At 41.6% G+C, this 19,383-nt stretch overlaps 1 protein-coding gene across 1 annotated transcript in view; it reads right to left on the bottom strand.

Moving 5' to 3' along the window:
• SLC26A5 (solute carrier family 26 member 5) overlaps positions 1–19,383 on the bottom strand; it is a 35,911-nt gene that overhangs the window by 6,725 nt on the left and 9,803 nt on the right. Inside the window, exons 3-14 of the mRNA XM_084506954.1 lie at positions 15,877–16,090; positions 13,871–14,010; positions 10,087–10,197; positions 9,363–9,544; positions 8,723–8,887; positions 5,879–6,031; positions 4,635–4,717; positions 4,395–4,542; positions 3,433–3,546; positions 3,035–3,112; positions 2,047–2,142; positions 643–749 (exon numbers count right to left, since the gene is read on the bottom strand). Of these exons, the coding sequence (XP_084363080.1) occupies positions 643–749; positions 2,047–2,142; positions 3,035–3,112; positions 3,433–3,546; positions 4,395–4,542; positions 4,635–4,717; positions 5,879–6,031; positions 8,723–8,887; positions 9,363–9,544; positions 10,087–10,197; positions 13,871–14,010; positions 15,877–16,031 (1,532 nt within the window). The 5' untranslated portion in view covers positions 16,032–16,090. The remainder of the gene's footprint in view (positions 1–642; positions 750–2,046; positions 2,143–3,034; positions 3,113–3,432; positions 3,547–4,394; positions 4,543–4,634; positions 4,718–5,878; positions 6,032–8,722; positions 8,888–9,362; positions 9,545–10,086; positions 10,198–13,870; positions 14,011–15,876; positions 16,091–19,383) is intronic.

Genomic DNA, 19,383 nt, shown 5'->3' with positions numbered 1-19,383 from the left:
GTTTCATCCCAATGAGGATGGAAACCAACGCTTTTGTAGATTTTCTATCTAGATATCCAAAGCCCTGAGCCTAGAAGCCTCATGTAACAGGTGAAATCCTATCCACACATGCAAGAAATCATTCATCGCTAGATGTGGAGAGCTTCACAGTAGAAGTTCTGAGAAGTTTTGGGAGCAAGAAGTGACTTGAAAACATGAAGGGTGGGGACACTTTCCATGATGAATTAGATCTTTCTTATAAAATATCTAAACATTTAGCTAGTGATAACCTGACAACTTCTGCTTACTGAGAGTACACACAAAATATAAACATTTAATGAACCTCTGCCATCCAACAGGCTTCAAGTTCTGAATTCCAGGCATTAAAGACAATGTAAATAAGATTAGAAAATCTAAAATTATCTCTTTAATATTGAAGTTGTGCATCTCATGACCTCCAAAAATTCTGTTCTCAGAAAAATAAAATTTGAACCCTGGATCAGAGCCATGGTTATGCCCTGCATGACCTACATTATGAAGCAAACTGTATAGTGCATGCAGCTGAAGGGGGTGGAAAGGTCTACTGCTTATTTGCATTCCTTAAACAAACAAAAACCACACAGAAGACCAACAAACACTAATTTTATAAAGAAGAAATCTGACCTTTGTGTTCTGTAAATAACGGTTATCATTGCAAACGTTACTGCAGTAAGCAAACCATAGTCTAGTCCCAGGAAGAGAGAAGCCACAAAAGCTACCACCCAGATGGCCTAAAAGAAAGAAAAGCTCTGAATTAATACACATCCCTTTCTTTTGAAAGCAAACACAATAGCATAAGCCAGACTGAAGCCGCCTGTGCATCTTTTCTGTGTAGGACCAGGCTACAATGCAAGTCATCATGATAGCAGACTACAATTGCCTTAACCCTTGAGAAGGGCATAGATGCTCAAGGTGTACTAACACTTGACAAATTGTCCCTTGTTAATTAATGCCCTACATCCTGTTTTGCAAGGAATGCAGTGTTACCATCAGACTCCCAACACTGTAGGATTAAAAAAAAATAATAAAATGCAGGGCCTGCAAAAGTAACTCTCCTTTACTGTCATCTTTTGCTGAGCAGTAAGACTGGCAATGTTGCAAACCCTGGTATTTTGCAGTGTGAACTGTCAGCTACATGTGTAAAATACACACAGAAGTTTCTCTGGAGGAGACAAACTGTTGCATGCGAAGGGAATCAGGAGAAAGTCAGAGGAGCTTGCTATTGAACAAAGATGAACTGAATGCTTCAAATGTGCTAAGTTCTGTGTGTCAATACCATACAGAAACTACCAGCTGCCTTTCTGAGCCAGAGGGACATCTCCTCAGTTCTCACAGAGCAGCTCAGCCAAAATGTGAACGTTACTTCTTGAGATCATCATTTACTTCTGATGATCTCAAGGATCTAGTTCTCTGGTTGTCAGGAGCCTTGGAAATCATGATATATATGATGGCAAGTAGCTCTTGAAGTTGTTTATCTGCTTCACATGGTCAAAGACTACCTATGTGTCTGTATACTGTGGTCTCTGTCACGTTTCCGAGTTCCCCCAGAAATAAGCATGGGGGTCTCAAGAGCCACTGCTGCAAATCACGAATCTTCTGGCCTTGGGTCAACAACAAACATGTTGCCAGTTAAGCCAGAAAACTACTTTGGGCAGGTTTTTGGTTTGTCTTCAAAGATGACAAATACCTTCAAGTAGTTTTCTTTGTGACTCTATTTCAAATTCTTCTCAGGCATTCCCCACAGCATTCAGTACAGTTCCTATAGCAACACTGCACAAGCTTTGCTTTTAACGCAGCTAAACTACTTCTGACCCGAGTTAAAGGTTGTTGAACGACAACAGAAACATTCTTGTCTGCAATGGCTCACTCTCCTAGGGTTCTTACAACTCAGTGTCTTATGTTCTTCTGCAAAGCAACACCAAGCTGTAACTCCTCAGTAGGTTTCTCCTCTGTTTGAGAGGATAGGAAGAAGAGCAGCAGCACATTTAATACACGACAAATATATGCACTGAGTTGCACATTACTCACCAGCTCGATCTTACTGGTTTTCCAGAAGTGTGCGATATCTCCAAACTGCTTAAACATTCCTTTCAGGTTCACCATTACAATTGCAGCTAGCACTGTCTAGGAATATTACACAAATGCTATTTTCAGAAGCAAAATAAAACAATTGCCAATAAGAACTTCAAAGCATCAAAAATAATTGCTTTCTGTGCTTTGTAAAACTGATACAAATCTATTGAACAGATGTTCCATTTAAAAAACTTTTTGAGAAAATCAGTAGAGATACACTTTTCCCGCAGCCACAGAAACGGCAAGCCAGAGTCAGCACAGCTTGATTTACTCTTTCCTGACAAGAGAAAGCATACAGTCCTGAGCTTCATGCTACTGCAAATAAAGTAGCTAGACTATAATCTCAAATTCAAGTTTCTCTTCAATAACTTCCAACAATTCCTGTGACATTCATGTAGGTGTAAATCAATATACTCATATTAAAAAAATAAATGAAATGCATATCATCCTATGCAAGACAAAGAGAAACAAGTTTATTTTTTAAATCAATACATATCTATGCACAAAACCATATTTTTATACAAATAAGTAAAATTTCAGTAAAAGCAACTTGTCATGCTGAGCCATCATTCAGCCTCAATCCTTTCCAACTCATCTATTACTTTCTTTTAGCTTTTTAACCTCTTCCCAGAATTCTTATGCTGTAATCCAAAGGGGATTATTTGAAGATACCAATTTTGTGTTTTAAAGACAGAGCCTAGAATGGCCAATATTAAAAAGAACTACCAAAAGAAAAAGAAAAAAAAAAAGCATGCTGGATCCTTCAAAATATTTATTCATTGCTAGTTTAAACTTAAAGCAGAAACGTACACAAAATTTAAAGGTTTCTGGGTCAAGCCCTAACTGTATTTGCTTATTAATCATCCACCTCATTCTATTTTAAGCAATACTAGCTGGCTTCTGTCCACTGACATGCAATGCCTAACAGGCAAAACTACATTACCTGTGGAAGTGGTTCAAAGAGATATCCAATAGCCACAATTACCAACAGAACCATAATTGAAGAGAGTGCACCTGCAATCTGATCAAAAAAAAGCAAGAAATTATATCTAAGTACTAAGATGTGCCCCAATGATTCTGTGAAAAGGGCTGTATTACTGATTAACTAACCACTCTTCAAAGGGCTGGTTAGTCAAGCTTTTGATCCCTCCCACTCAATTTGTCCATTTCCCTTGTCATGCAGCCTTCTATCTTGGCCCACCCTGGATATGACACAGGAGCAACTCTAGTTATTTCTTTTGGCCCCAGGTCAAGAATAGGGCAATTTTCTAAAGCTCCAGACTTTTGTTTTGGAGGTCCAAAGAAAAAACAAACTTTGGCTCAAAATTTGGGTTTACATACCTGAGTTTTCCCACCAGTGCTTTCCTGAACAAGACTCCGAGACATTGAACAAGTGACTGAAAAGCTTTGGAAAAACGACCCCACAGAGTTGCATATTCCCAAGGCAATAAGTTCCTGTGTCACAGAGCAAAACACAAGGCAGTTATACCTAGCAACTGTACAAAGGTGGAGCTACCTATACATAATAATAACTACCTCTTATTTACAGTGCTTGCTAGCAACCTTATCATAGCTTACACTTGTGGTTCTCACACAGTTCTCACACAAGGTAATGCAAGTTAAATCTTGTGTTAAATGAAGCATCTGATGAAGTGCTAGAGACATTTCTCATCCTTAAATGTTACTATTATAAGTCAGACTAAAAATTAAAATGAATGATAGAATTGCTTGTTTTCAAGAGTTTCTTCAGGTCTGGGATAACTTGAATTTTAACACTAAAATTGAAACAAAAATGCTTCTCCATACAAATAATGTTTTGTTTCATTTAAACAAACACTTGGCATGCATTACATCCTGTTACAAGGAATTCTATAGTTTAACATCCAGGTGATGTAAACTATAGCACCTGGAATCTTCTGAATAAAACAGATCTAGATACTTAACTCAGGAAGACACTGTATTTATCAAATGGGAACTCTATGCTTTGCTGTGAAGGAAAGTACAAATAAAATAGCTGCCCATCAGGATAGCCTAAGTATCGGCTGTCCCAACAATTAATATTCATGCACACATCCAGCTTTAACAGAAGTTTCCCAAAAAAAAGTTAGAAGCAAATTTGGTTATTGAAACATAGCCAAAAGAGCTTAAAATCACTCCTGGCATTTAAATGTGTAGGCTGACAAAAACTTGACCTGATTCCGCAATGAAAGAAAAACCTCTTTTGTCTAATATCCCCTTCTACTTTAACAGACAAATGAAGGCAGTACTGAGAATTATCACTAGAAAACCTCAAATATTTTTACCTGATTCCCATCAATGGTGTAACCATGTTTAAGGGCAAAGATTTTGGCCATTGATACAGCCATTGAAAATCCAACTATTGCTATTGCTATCGCATCCACAAATATTGCTGGGATGAGCTGAATCTCAGGAACTGCTGGTGCTCTTAACCTTAAAGAATAAATATAAGGTTACAAGTTACTATAATAAAAGGTACATGCTATATAGAGAAGGTATAGGTTAAATAAGAATATCACCCCTACCCTTGGGGAATATTCCCTACAACATCCACTCCATATGATTCAGTCAGATTCATTCCAGCTGAAACTCCTGTGCCAATAATAACCTAAAAAAAACATAAACACACATAAGGGATTGCATTCATTTGTCAATCAGTTTTCCAAGAGTTAGGGAGTACAGAAGCAGATAAAAAGGAGGAAATTCCACAATTTTCCCTCCATCACCTTCAACTCACTGGTTTTATTTTTTTTATATAGTTAACATGCATGATATGATATGATCTGAATCGCTCAGATTCCCTCTGCTTGAGCCAGCCCAGCATGCACTGGGAAACAGACACAGAAAAGCATGTACTTAGAAATTCAATTCAAGAACAAGTCAAGGGGATCTGCACTGCCATATTTTCATGTGTGCAGAATGCACGTTATCTACAAAAATAACTGGTGCAGCAGCAATGAAAGCTGCAGGTATAAGACTGCTTTGCTATTGCCTTTCAATCAAATAACACACTAGTACAACATCTGTCATCTCCCTCCCTTCTTCGTTCCTTCTGTTAAGACTGCATTCATGCCTTCAGCTACTCCCTTCCTTGGCTGTGATTTTGTGCAGGTTGTTTGAGAGCTCTGGTTACCTAAGAACTCATTTTTAATTCCAGCCACCTTTAAAGATGAAAGATTACGTGAGGTGTGGGCTACTAAGGTAGTCTGATACCTGACTGCAGCACTGATTTTGTTTTGAACGACTACACTAAAATACACAGGTAATTATAAAAATACACAGTCTCAGGGAAAGGAAGGTTGAGTAGCAAGTCCCACTGGTTCCTGCTTTTCTTTCTACTAAGGCATTTTAAAAGGAAAGCAAGCCCTACAGAACTTCTGGATCCAGCATCCATAAGCATCTCCTTCAGGAGGGGATTCTGAGCTCCTGTACTCCATGCCACTCAGAGGCATGTCTTGCAGAGACTCATTCAGGCACCACAACTCCAGGGTAGAGTGGGTTTTACAACAAATCTCCACCTTCCCATTACCACAGGGGACTATGGCTGTTTAACCGGGTTTTCAATTCCTCTTTGGGACTTCACGCCTAAAACTTGGGCACGTCAGAGCCTAACCTCATGAGCACCAAAACATTCAGCTGGATCAAATCTCAAACAAATCACATTCAACAGGTTACCCTAAAGCCCAATTAGACTTGATAGACAATGATATCAATTCCACAGCTTTAGAATAGTTAAATAACTTAGCTAAAAACTTCACAACTGACTTACCACAATTATCTCCATAGGAATAGGAACTGGGAGCTTTTTCTTATAGCGGAGATTGATTTCCTTACCAATCAACAACAGAACAATGCACGTTAATCCAACAATCAGTGCAGCAACATTGGTCGTTGTTATTTTTGAAAACACAGCAACTATGCTCTGTAACACAATAGAAGTATTATAATTACTCCATGAAGATCGTATTTGTTTTATTAGGAAATTTGCCACAAAAGAACAAATTATACACTGCTGTTTTTATTCTGCATCTATAACCATAGTTAATCACCGCCTCACTAAAATCCCCATTGTTCCATTAAAATACAGAAGTTCAGAATATCTTAATGAGGGAGATACACTCGCAATAATTTATAATACCAGTCTTCCTCAAATGGGGTAGAAATTTGAAGAAAAATCTCTATTATGGGGGAAAAAGTCTAAACTAAACCACATCTCATGCTCAGCATTTTCACACATATTTCATCCTGGCAACTACCTGAAAGCAATAAATACCAACCCCTTCTAATACCTTCAAATATTTGTTGGCAAGTCATATCTATTTAGGGCTGCATAAACCATTCTAAAACGATAAAGCTGCTGATATAATCATTGAGGTTACCATAGTAATATGATGAAATAACAATGACCTTGCAACACTGCTGAACTGGCCATTATTTCAAATATGTTTCAGTTGAAAAACATTATTAAAAAGGGTGTTAGGAAAGGAAGCTTCTTAGAACACACAAGTTGTTAGGGCATGATTCCTCTACCCATTACTCCTTCTTTCACTGCATTTTAAGAAATTAAATAAAAGACCTCTGGAGAGGTCTCTGAAAAAAAAAATTGAAGAAAAATATCTTTGAAAAAAGACAGATGGAAAATTACATCAACTGTCAGGATACTATCAAGGTCCTGGCAGTACGTCTTGCAAGTATACTTTCACAGAATCACAGAATTTTCTAGGTTGGAAGAGACCTCAAGGTCATCGAGTCCAACCTCCAACCTAACGCTAACAGCCCTCCACTAAACCATATCCCTAAGCTGTACATCTAAGCGTCTTTTGAAGACTTCCAGGGATGGTGACTCCACCACTTCCCTGGGCAGCCTGTTCCAATGCCTCACAACCCTTTCTGTAAAGAAGTTCTTCCTAACATCTAACCTAAAACTCCCCTGGCTCAACTTAAGCCCATTCCCCCTCGTCCTGTCACCAGGCACGTGGGAGAACAGGCCAACCCCCACCTCTCTACAGCCTCCTTTAAGGTATCTGTAAAGAGCAATAAGGTCACCCCTGAGCCTCCTCTCCTCCAGGCTGAACAAGCCCAGCTCCCTCAGCCGCTCCTCGTAGCACTTGTTCTCCAGGCCCCTCACCAGCTTCATCGCCCTTCTCTGCACCCGCTCAAGCACCTCGATGTCCTTCTTGTAGCGAGGGGCCCAAAACTGAACACAGTACTCGAGGTGCGGCCTCACCAGAGCTGAGTACAGGGGGACGATCACCTCCCTAGCCCTGCTGGTCACGCTGTTCCTGATACAAGCCAGGATGCCGTTGGCCTTCTTGGCCACCTGAGCACACTGCTGGCTCATATTCAGCCGACTGTCCACCATCACTCCCAGGTCCTTCTCTGCCTGGCAGCTTTCCAACCATTCCTCTCCCAGCCTGTAGCTCTGCTTGGGGTTATTGCGCCCCAGGTGCAGGACCCGGCACTTGGCCTTGTTAAACTTCATGCAGTTGACCTCAGCCCATCGGTCCAGCCTATCCAGATCCTCCTGCAGAGCTTTCCTACCCTCAAGCAGATCGACACACGCACCTAACTTGGTGTCATCTGCGAACTTACTGAGGGTGCACTCGATGCCCTCGTCCAGATCATCGATGAAGATATTAAAGAGGACCGGCCCCAGCACCGAGCCCTGGGGGACGCCACTAGTGACTGGCCTCCAACTGGACTTGGCTCCATTCACCACGACTCTTTGGGCCCGGCTATCCAGCCAGTTTCTAACCCAACGAAGCGTGCGCCAGTCCAAGCCAAGAGCAGCCAGTTTCTTGAGGAGAATGCTGTGGGAGACGGTGTCAAAAGCCTTGCTGAAGTCAAGGTAGACCACATCCACAGCCTTTCCCTCATCCACCCAGCGCGTCACTCTGTCATAGAAGGAGATCAGGTTCGTCAGGCATGACCTGCCTTTCATAAAGCCATGCTGACTGGGCCTGATCGCCTGCTTCCCCTTCAAGTGCTGCATGATGACTCTCAGGAGGATCTGCTCCATGAGCTTTCCTGGCACTGAGGTCAAACTGACAGGCCTGTAGTTTCCTGGGTCTGCCCTCCGGCCCTTCTTGTAGATGGGCGTCACGTTTGCTAGCCGCCAGTCGATTGGGACCTCCCCCGATAGCCAGGACTGTTGATAAATGATGGACAGTGGCTTGGCCAGCTCCTCTGCCAGTTCCCTCAGTACCCTTGGGTGGATCCCATCCGGCCCCATCGACTTGTGCACATCTAAGTGCCGTAGTAGGTCACCAACCAGTTCTTCATGGATAATGAGGGCCACATCCTGCTCCCCATCCCCTTCCACCAGCTCAGGGTACTGGGTATCCAGAGAACATCCGGTATTGCCGCTAAAGACTGAGGCAAAGAAGGCATTGAGCACCTCCGCCTTTTCCTCATCTCTTGTAACTAAGTTTCCCCCCTATTTTCCCTCCTATTTATTTAGCAGTTAGTATTTCTGTTTTCTGGATTAGTGAACTAACAGCATATTAAGAAATAATCATTAGAAATCATTATGAAATAATCATTAGAAATTAGAAATTCAGTAGAAAATGTAGAAAATGTAGAATTTGCATATTTAGTAAAGGTAGCTACTTACATACACAACTGAGAGGGGTCCGCTGTATCGGTTAGTCTTAACTCCAAGGAGATACTTTAACTGAGAAGTGAAGACGTGAACTGCAGCAGCAGTAGTAAATCCTCGCACCAGAGGCTCTGTTAAATAGATGGCTACAAACCCAAATCGAAGGAGACCTAAACACAACTAATGAAGAAGAGAAATAATAACAGCGTGAGTCTTACTGTAGCCTGAACATCATCACAACATAGCAGACAGACCATGGGACACATCTTCTTACCCCAGTGCCCAGCCAGATCAGGCAGACCTGAACCTGGCCCTTCCAGAGCTACAGGTCAGTAAGCAGCCATCAATGCACCAAATCTTCCACTCCACTGGCAGGTGCCATGTGGAATACATGCAAATGTGTATTTGGATGCATTTAGGGACATATCAGAGAACATCGGGTAGAGTTTTTCTGACAGGATGGAAAAAAATGAAAGGGGAAGTCCTGTTTTTCACTCTAAGCCATGATGCCCTGACACAGACTTGCCTCCAAGGTATCGCCCCACAAACCACTCCTGCCAAGAAGCAGCCTGCATTCTACACTGCACACTGCTAAAGTGTCTATTGAAAGGGGACCCACTAGGACCCAGTGCCCCTTGCAACTGCAAGCACGTACCTGGATAATTCCTGAAAGAAATGCAAGAGTCACAGCCACCTGCACCCGCTTGAAATCCCTGTCACTGTAATATTCAGAGGCATACGTAGTGTTCGTTGAGTTATAGCCCACAGAAATCACCTCATCAGGCACTTGTCTAACAGCTACCCCTCCAACCATCATACTAATCACAGCAAAAGTGCCTGGAATCGGAGGGAGAGGAAAACAATTGATTAAAATACTGGCATTTTTTTAGGAACAGTCCTAGGCTTCCTAACAAAGACCTGCATAGATCTGTGGAACTAAATTAATAATAGTTTTCTTCAAGAATATTGTAGTTTTTAGTCCCAATGTCTGCTCCAGTACTCCGCACCATTAAAGCTACTTAGATGTTGAATACAGACCACTATGGTAAGTAAATACCATCTTTTTTAATTTCAGTTTCTGTTACGCAAATTAAACTTGTGGCCACACAGAGAGTTGACTACAAAGAGGAAATTATAGTTCAGGAGTTCACAGTGCACATTTCTAGATCTAACCTGAAAAACATGCTCTTCTGTTCTTTCCTAAGTAGGATGGATAAATTAACAATAAAACCCACAAATGTGTCAAGCCTTAACAATGCACCTCTTATTCGCTTAAATGTGACTTTATGGAAAACAGCCACACTTTCTATTTATCCACCTTTATTTTTTATGTTTTATTAGACATGCACACAGAATTCCAATTGTCTATATAGGCATACCTATTGATATGTGCTTGGAGGTCCCAAAAAAAGTATACAGAAAGACGGGATAAAATGAAGAATAAAGGCCGAACACTGGGGGAACAGCTGCCAGCAAAGCGTAGGCTAAACCTAGAAAACAGATACAAATACGTATGTTAGGCAAAGAGTAAGAAACCATTTGAAGTGTAAGGATTTAAGCCTTCTAGGGTTGAACTAACCTAACACTAACACTAGTGATACATCACAGATTTAGAAGGTAAGCCTTTCAGGAAATACTCGTAAATACGTATAATAATGCAGGAGAGCGCCTAGAAACCTGAGACGTTTACCTCAGGAAACCACAAGTCTAAAATCACAGGTGTTGCAGATGTGTGTGGGCATGTTTATGTGCATGTGCCCAGTTGTGCACTCACTGTTTTGCCTAGAAGCATTTAATAATCGCCAACACTTTTGATTACTTTTGTTCTGATCTGTCAATAAATTAATAAACTCCCCGCTGCCCCAAACCTGAAACAACATAACCAGCAGACACGTTTGATTTTTCTCCTCCTTTTTAATCAGACATGACCTTCATGGCAAGCTGTGATTGAGCACTTTCTTCCTCTCTCCCCCATCATTCCAGAATAAGTGGGATTACCTAACAATTTGCAGTTCTGCAAAACATGCTCTGAAGTGTAAAACAAGCAGGGAAGCATTACTTGTGCTCTGTAAGGACACTGAGCTTATACAGCCTGGGATTTCTCCCGGTCTATTCAGTACATTGAGTCCTTTTTGTTGTTTAGACATGCCAAGCCCCATGCAATGGATCCACACCATTCCCCTTTGCTGGTGGAGCTGACAAGCATGGGGATGAAGCTGTGGGAGAAGAGCTCTGAGGAACACCTCCCCCAGTGCTCTCCCTCAATGGGACTGAACAGGTGTTTGTCATGGGACTGGGCTCACTGGTAAACCATGTGCATCCCATGATACAGAAGGTAACCATCCTGAGCAGCTGCAGTTGTGGAGGAGCCCCCGGTGGAGCAGGTGGATGTGGCCTGGAGGAGGCTGTGGCCCATGGAGAGCCCCTGTAGGAGCAGGCCCCAGGCTGGAGCTGCAGCCCGTGGAGAGGAGCCCACGCAGGAGCAGGGGGTCTGGGGGGAGCTGCTGCCCGTGGGGGACCCGTGCTGGAGCAGTTTGCTCCTGGGGGATGGACCCTGTGGTACGGAGCCGTGTGGGAGCAGTTCTTGAAGAGCTGCTGCCTGTGGGCAGCACCCACAGGCTCAGTTTGGGAAGGACAGCATCCCGTGGGAGGGACCCCACATGCAGCTGAGGCAGAGTGACCGAGTGGTGGAGATGAAGTACTACAGACTGACCTCAACCCCCATTCCTTGTTCCCCTGTGCCACCTGGGGGGAAAAGGTGGAAGAGGGTGAAGGGAGAGAAAATGGTTTTTGTTTGTTTTCTTTGTTTCTCACTTTTCTAGCTTGTCAGTAACAGGCAATAAATTTCTCTAAACTCCCTATGCTGAGTCTGGTTTTGGCTATGACAATATTGTTGAGTGATCTCCCCGTTCTTATCTCAACCCTTGAGCCCTTTTTATTGTATTTTCTTTCTCTTTCCCTTTGAGGAGGGGGAGTCAGAGCAGTTGTGGTGGAGCTTGGCTGCCCTGCTGGGTTATAACACCACATTCACCCCCAAAGGAGAGCCAGTGATACTCTAAAACACTTCTCCCTGTTAAGTTATGTTTCAATTGAGAGTCAAAGCATTGGGTTTATCCTGAAAGTACAAGCTAGGAAATGATCTTCTGTGTCATCCAAGTGCTCTTGTGCTGTGCAATAGCTCACGGGGTCTTGCTCACTTCCTAAACAATGTTTGAGACCCGACCTAACCAACAATTCCTATTCCTAACAGGACTGGACTGGCGATGCTATTATTCACTTGCAGCAATGTTCTTTTGATCAAGCACATCTGAAAGTCATCCCACATACATCCTTTGTCCCAGGGGCTATCTCCTGCCAAGAGCACCAGCGGAACACCCTGTAGCATAACACCCTGGCCTTTAATATTGTGATGAACTTAGTAGTAAAAGCGACTAGAACTGAAAGCTAGTGGTGTCAGTCCAGGAGGGTGGGTCAATGCGAAGTTCCTGATTTGAGTACCCTTTTAGTCCCTTTCCTTTTCATTTGTACTGGCATTTTTTTAAAGCTCTCAGTGCCAAGGAAAGGAAGAGATATTGACATGACAGGAGTTCACTGCTCAAACACCCTGGTAATTGTAGTTCCTTCTGGAATGATTCCCAGGCTTCTTTGACCTCAAGCTTGCTATAATTACATCCATTCCAGAAAAATAAAAGTTCGGCTTATGTCTTTTCAGAAAGGGAAGGATTAGAAACAGTTCAAGGGTATGTCTGTAATCACCGGAGGGAAGAATAATGTTTAATTTAAAACAAAGTCACAAAATTAAGTATAAAGTTCACTCCTAACCACTTTGAGTGCCCTTATCTGGCCATCATGTAAACTGTGTCTTGGTATACAACTGGTGATGTTTGTGCCCAGTGCACCACAGATTTATCTAACAGTTAACCACATAACTTACCAGTTTAAGATAAGTTAAATTGATGTTAATGTTTGTGTAAGGAAAAAAATATTCTTAATTATAAAAGAATTATAAATCTGTGAAGCTGCAGAAATAAAAAGGTCAATTGCACTGTTAGAATACTCCATTCCTTTAATGGGTCACCCCCTATCAAAACCTAGGTTTCTCAGATTTATAGATTCATTCTTCAGGCCTGATTCAGCCTCAAAAGCAGTGAATGAGGTGGAAATATGAAATAAACCAAAACACAAGTAAACTTATGTACATGTAACTACCCTCAGCACGAGGATCCCAGTGGGACTGGGCTCTGTACAAAACCAAGGATTCTTTCCAATCCAAGACCTCCTGGGGAAATCTACTGGGACTGCAGCAGTTGTCATGAAGCTGCCATTCCCAGAGAAATGCTGGCACCCCATAACAGCACTGCAATAAAAATGCTGTCACTTTTCAATGCCGTAACAGTTCTGAAATTGCTGACAGTAAAGTGTCAGGCTAAATAAAAGGCTTCACTCCAGTCACCAAGAACTGAACAGAGCAGTGAAAACACGTTTTCTCTTCATCTTCTAGAGAGTCTGATGCTGCTTCAGAGCCTGGTTCCGTGGGGTGTAAAGCTTCCAACTAAATTCATAGAAATTCCACAGGTTTGCACTGTTGTTACACAAGCTACTCTTGATTTATTTCCACCATGCAAATAGTTGCCCACCACTATGTTACAGCTTAAACCTGTGGCTTCTATCCTTAAAATAAAAAGAGGGATCAGTCTCTGGTTTCTTGAGCATTCTTCTGACTGATTTCAGTTTGGTTCCTCTGCAATAGTTGCTCCCCTGAGGAGCATCCTGCCAGAACTACTGCTGAAATACTAGGTCTGTTATCTCTATTAGACACTGCTTCCCTCTGCAGGGAATTTGCAACAATTTTCCCAATGAGATCAGAAGATAATTAGGAGCACTAAGCAAACATGCATTTAAACTGAAAAGTTGTTCTGTCATTAAGAACGGTGGGTATCGATCTTAAAGGTAAGCTTCTTTCAGAGAATTCACTGCGTATCACTGACTTTAAATTTGAGGGAATGCTCATTATGGGCTAGTCTGCAGAATGCTGTACTGGCCTCCACAAACACCTGAAAGGCCCATACTATTTTCATGAACACGTGTTCAGGAAGCCAACCACTACCATAAAAATATACGCAGAAAATCAAAGATGATGAATAAATCCAGAGAGATACCCACCTTGAGGAAGCTGCATAACTCCAGTGCTTATACCTGAGATAATGTCTCCTAATAAGTATTCCTTCACTGGGTAACTGGGAAGCCATTTTAAAATTGGTAAGAAACTGTAAAGGTGAGACTTGGCTTTCTTAGAAGAACAACTGAAAAAGACAAAGCAGAAAGAAAAAGTTAAGCACTAGTAGGTAAAAAAGTGTTTCATCCCTATGCAGGACAACAGCTCCGTGAAATGCAGACTCAGATCCCTGATTACAGTGGCTTCTGCACAAAGGTTAAGCACAAACAACTATGACTCCAATTAGGTCAGTCCTTTATCACGTTGGCTGCTGCTCTGGAGAAGAGAATCACAGAACCTTATGGCCCTGGAGAAGAGAACCACAGTCTTGTGAGGCTGAACTTCAGAGGGAAGTTCCACTTCAAGTCCGTGCGCAACTGGACAGTCACCCAGTACTTGTGGCTGAGATGATTTCTCTAGTAACAATCCCAAGGATAACTTCCTTTCAGACAGTGTTTTTCCCTCATACGTCTCAAAATACTTTACTGTGCTTCTTCCTATTTTTATTTACTGCCTCCATGCTTTATGCATTTTATTTATAACTTTTGACATTTTAACACTTTTTTTTTTTACTACTATTTTACTAATGCTTTTTACCGTCACATACTGACAGGCTAATTTTAAAGCTATTTGAGAACATAACCCTCCTTTACCCTGGGAAAAAAGGCACTGAAGTCAGCAACACTGCTCCCTGTGTCTTTTAGCAGAGTTATTAACCTTTTGAAACCCTGACTCATGACAAATGAACAGGGCCAAGAAATACATATCTCTGTTCAGCACTGTCATGCATTGATTTCACTGTGGTAAGAAAGTTTAACCTTGGGCAAAAACATAACACTGGGAGTATACAAATGCTTCTCTGAGTAGGGGAACTGCAAGAGAACCGCAGAGATTCGTTAATATTTCCAAATACTCATGGAACTAAATGACGTAGTGAAGAAGCTTACTGCTACAAGTGAGAGAGGAACTGGTCACCCTCACTTTATGTTTCAACAGACTGAATTGCAGGAAGTCACAGCTCAGGAGGATTTTGTTCCATGTATTTTTAATTTGGGACAGATACGTTCTTTTGAGGTGGAATTAGGTGCCATGACCATTAGAATGGTCATTCCATTAACCAAAGCAAATCTCTTAATGTCAAACCATGGGAACAGGAATATTCAACAGACACATAGGCAGAAATCATTTGTTGTCTTGCAGAACAAGGTTCTGGCAAACAACTGTGTGAACTCTGCAAATGAAGCTCTGGTAAGTATAAAGCCAATGAAAAATAACCAGAAGAAGTTTCTCTCCATTCTGCTCTGGCACTACAGAGCAAGAGTTTCACAGTTAAAGACATTTTGTGTCTAACCAGATGATACTTAAGTTCCAAGGCAGTTAGTTAAAAGCTACGGAGTACCTCTATTAAGTCCTTATTAGGCTAATAATAAGGACTTCTACACAGCTGTCATGCACTTCCTTTCTTCTTCTGTGAAATGCTCATGTGAAGCACAAATTTCATAGAATTATAGAATCAGAGAATGGCCTGGGTTGAAAAGGACCTTAAAGAACATCTAGTTTCAACCCCCCGGCTCTGGGCAGGGTTGCCAACCATTACAGCAGGCTTAATTTGGCCATAAGAATTTCCATGTAAAAAGGCCAGATATTTTCCTGGCTCTTATGAATTCACATATCACATGATTTGACTAATACTTTGCATTCCCATGCTGCATATTTTCCTTTTCAATTTAACGAAGGCATGAACTAATGAACTAATTTACCCAACCATTTTTAATTTAGTTACAGATTACCCTATAAAAACACATAACACAACTTCATCATGGTCTTGCTGAAAATCAAAGTAGGGTTTTTATCTTATAGGTTTCTTTGAAGAAACGTCCAGCTATGTACATGGATAAATTTAGAACCAGAATGGCTCTAACCAATAAAACAAACATAAGACACAAAACCCTACCGACAAGAGTGTGCAATCTTCTGCCTTAAAGTCTGAGGTGTTCTGTCCCGCCTGCGCAGCTGTCCTTGCAAGATCTCTTGGTTATATATTGGTCTCTCCACACAGTACTTCTGGGTTTGCTCAAGACATGCTCCATGTTCCTGAGTGTGTTCCATAGCTGATCTCACTGAGCCAGAGCCAAGGAAGAAGAGCTCTACAGTATCCGCAGAACAACCTGGTGGTAGACAAAAAGAGTTTGGTTGCTGAACGTCAGTTTTTGAACCTCTTTTTTGACATTTCCTTTCAGAGTGTACTTTGACAAGCCAGGTATCAGATCTGTGAACGATGTTTAAAAGCACAGATTAGATGGTCTGTAACGGTAAGTAAATAAATTACACTCATGATCTTTACTGTATGCAAGCCATTATGTTTGTGCTTCTCTTAGGTAAAGAAAGCTTTTGCATTAATTACTTTGTAAATAATTGCAGAAACACAAAAATGGAAGGTTATATTCGTGCTTATCTGCTCATTCCCTCCTCAGTTTCTAAAGGAAACGCCAGCATTGAAGGGAGATTGCTTTATTGCTGAGTTACTTCCTGCTTACTCACAAACTGCCACATCCATCTCCAAAAGGCAGAACTCCAACTTTACCAATAAGAAAGCCACTTCTTTTTTTCCAGGTAACCAGTTGCTTCCTGCTGCATCTATTCACCTGCCTTCTCTTCCCTGTTTCTGAGGCTTCTTTTTCCAAACAGCAAGTGTCTCAAGGATGTACAATTGCCTACTTTAAAGAACTGTTATTTCAATGCATGTGCCACTTACTGCTGTTCTGTCTCACACCCACTAAACTGGGAGTCAGGAGATGTATATCATTTTAAAAGTAGTCAGAAAGCATCTATTGGTCTGTCTGACTCACTGCCAAAAACACCCTACCATGTCCAGTTGATGCTCTGTTAAATAGTTTGCCCTGTGATGGCTGCTTGTACAAATGGAGGGCAAGAAACATAACTCTGAATCCTAATTATACAAAATCTGAACTCTGAGCTATAATTCAGAGCTCTCCAGGACCCGTCTTCTCTCCAGGGCCGTATCTCTGATCGTTTGTTGCCCCATATTTATAGAAGCAAAATGACAGGACCACTACATCATTAAGTAGAAATGCTGGCTAGCACTACCTTTGATGACAGAAAGTGAGTGCACAGGACTACAGTGAAGCTTACCACAAATTTTCCAAATTGTCTTTAAAAGTAAAGGGCAGATTTCAGTTAAATCCCTGTAACCCAGAAGCTGAGAAGGGAAAGCAGTGATCACTGTGGGTACTGCGATGAATTACGACACTGTAAGACTCAGTTTCTACAGCACACCTTGCTCTTTTCTGGGGGTTTTGTAGTTCTGGGTAGAGAAAAACTGTAGAGAACTCATCTGTGCCCTAAGACACCACTTTCCTTTCCTACTTACTTCATCCCCTCTCTTGATTCTTGCTGGGAAGAGTCTGACTCAGACTGACACAGTGTTTTTTTCAGGGGAAAAGCAGGAAGTAAGTATACTCTGAGATGTTTTTGCCATGCTGGGAATTAATTAATAAGGAGAAAATACATGCGTTTTAATCTGAATCTTGCCATAATTATTCTCATCTGGATAAAGATGTTACTTTCAGCTTCACCTCTTGAAATAGTGGGAAATGGCCAAAATTCTTCGGGCTCAAGTCCAGTGAGGCACTTAAGCATGTGTTTGCCTTGAACCAAGAGTTATCTTGGAGGTGTTTAGTTTTTTTTTTTTACTGTACATCAATACTTTCCCAGAAGGGGGTTACCACACAGAAATTAAACAAGTAACCACCTAAACACTCAGACGGAGCTAACCATGATTGGTCCAATGCTCTGATTCAGCAAATACAGGCTGCCCGGCAGCAAAATATCAATATTGCTCCCTAAGCCTTCAGTCTGACAAAGGTGCTGGAATTTTCCACCCAGGGCTCCCTGTTCTTTGACTTCTAGAAGAGAGCCTAGCATCTCTTCAGTTCTCGTTAATTTGTAAGCAAGATTTTCCATAGACAGTCACAAAAGGATATTTTTACCGAAACTGTAACTCTTCTTTATACCACATTCAAGATTTACTTCAGATATTATAGATGACATAAGCTATCTAAAACAGTAGCACATCAAAGGCGTTATCAGAACTTGTGAGCTTTGTACTAATTAAATGAATTTTAAGCTTCTTTTCCATCTTTCCAGAGTTTCAAGTTACTAAGAAGCCTGCATGACACTTTGTGAATTATTTTCTCATGTTATTGATTAGCAGATTGTAACTCTCAGCACTACTAGATTACATTTTTCCCCTCTCTGTAGATTTTGATCTGGTCAACACTGGAACAGAATCATCCTACCCGCAACTCTGCAACTCCCCTCTGACTAGTCCTGCCTCTTTTTTTTTTCCCCCCTCTCACCCCCATATTATTATATGTATCCCATTTCATAGTGCAAGCAACACCTTCCATACTAGGATGTATGTTTGGCTGCTAAAATCTGTAGTGCTTTCTTTCTGCATCAAAGCCTACCTACCCACAAATACCACCTCCCACTTCACATCTTGCTCTGTTCCAGACAGGAAGATACACATGAATCCTAATGTAACTGAAATTTTAACCACTCTAATGCTTGCTGGAAGAGCAACCCAGCAGACCACAGGCATTTCAGAAGCTTTCTGCGATGCAGGATGTAGCTGGATGTAGCTTCCTGACACAGGTGATGGAGAAGTTGATGAGGGGATGTGCTGATACTTACAAAAAAAGAAGAATTGGTCAGGAACACGAAGCTCAGGGGAAGCCTTGGCTGCAGGCACCATGAGATGGAGGAGTTCAGAATCGTGACAAACCAGACACACAGTCCTAGACCTCTGCACACCCACAGAGAGAAAAAGAGTCCTGGAGGACTGGAAAATTTTCAAGGATCACTTTCTCCAAACTCAAGAACTTTCTATCCCAATGAACAGGAATTCAAGCAAGAGTGGAAAGAAGGCCTGTGTAGATGAATGAGGAGCTCCTGACAGAATTTGTAGGCGAAAAGTAAGCATATGAAATGTGGCAACAAGGACAGATGACCCAGGAAGAATATAGAGGCACTGTTCAAGCATTCAGGGAAAGCCAAATTCTGCCTTGAGTTCAATCTGGAGGCAATGAATGGGAACAAAAAGGGCTTCTACAGATATATAAGCAGCTAGAGGAAGACTACAGAAAATGTGGGCACTGTATAGAAAAAGACATAGGATCTGGTGACAAAGGACATGGAGAAAGATTAGCTGTGTCTCACTCTTTATTGGTAAGATCATCGTCAGCAATCCCAGCCCAAGACCAGTGGGAACATTTGGAGCAAGGAAAACTTACACCCAGTGAAAAGGATCAGGTACAGGAACATTTACACAGATGGGACATACAGAAGAGTTTAAAGACAAGTTTAAAAACAATCTCAAACTGAAAAGAGTGGCTGACACACCAGACAGCTTCATTGCCATTCAGAAGGACCTTGATGG

Source organism: Aythya ferina, assembly GCF_964211825.1.
Source record: "Aythya ferina genome assembly, chromosome: 1".
In the NCBI taxonomy this organism is placed as follows: domain Eukaryota; kingdom Metazoa; phylum Chordata; class Aves; order Anseriformes; family Anatidae; genus Aythya; species Aythya ferina.
The sequence above is the reverse complement of the archived record's forward strand: the minus strand, read 5'-3'. Positions and strand labels throughout refer to the sequence as shown.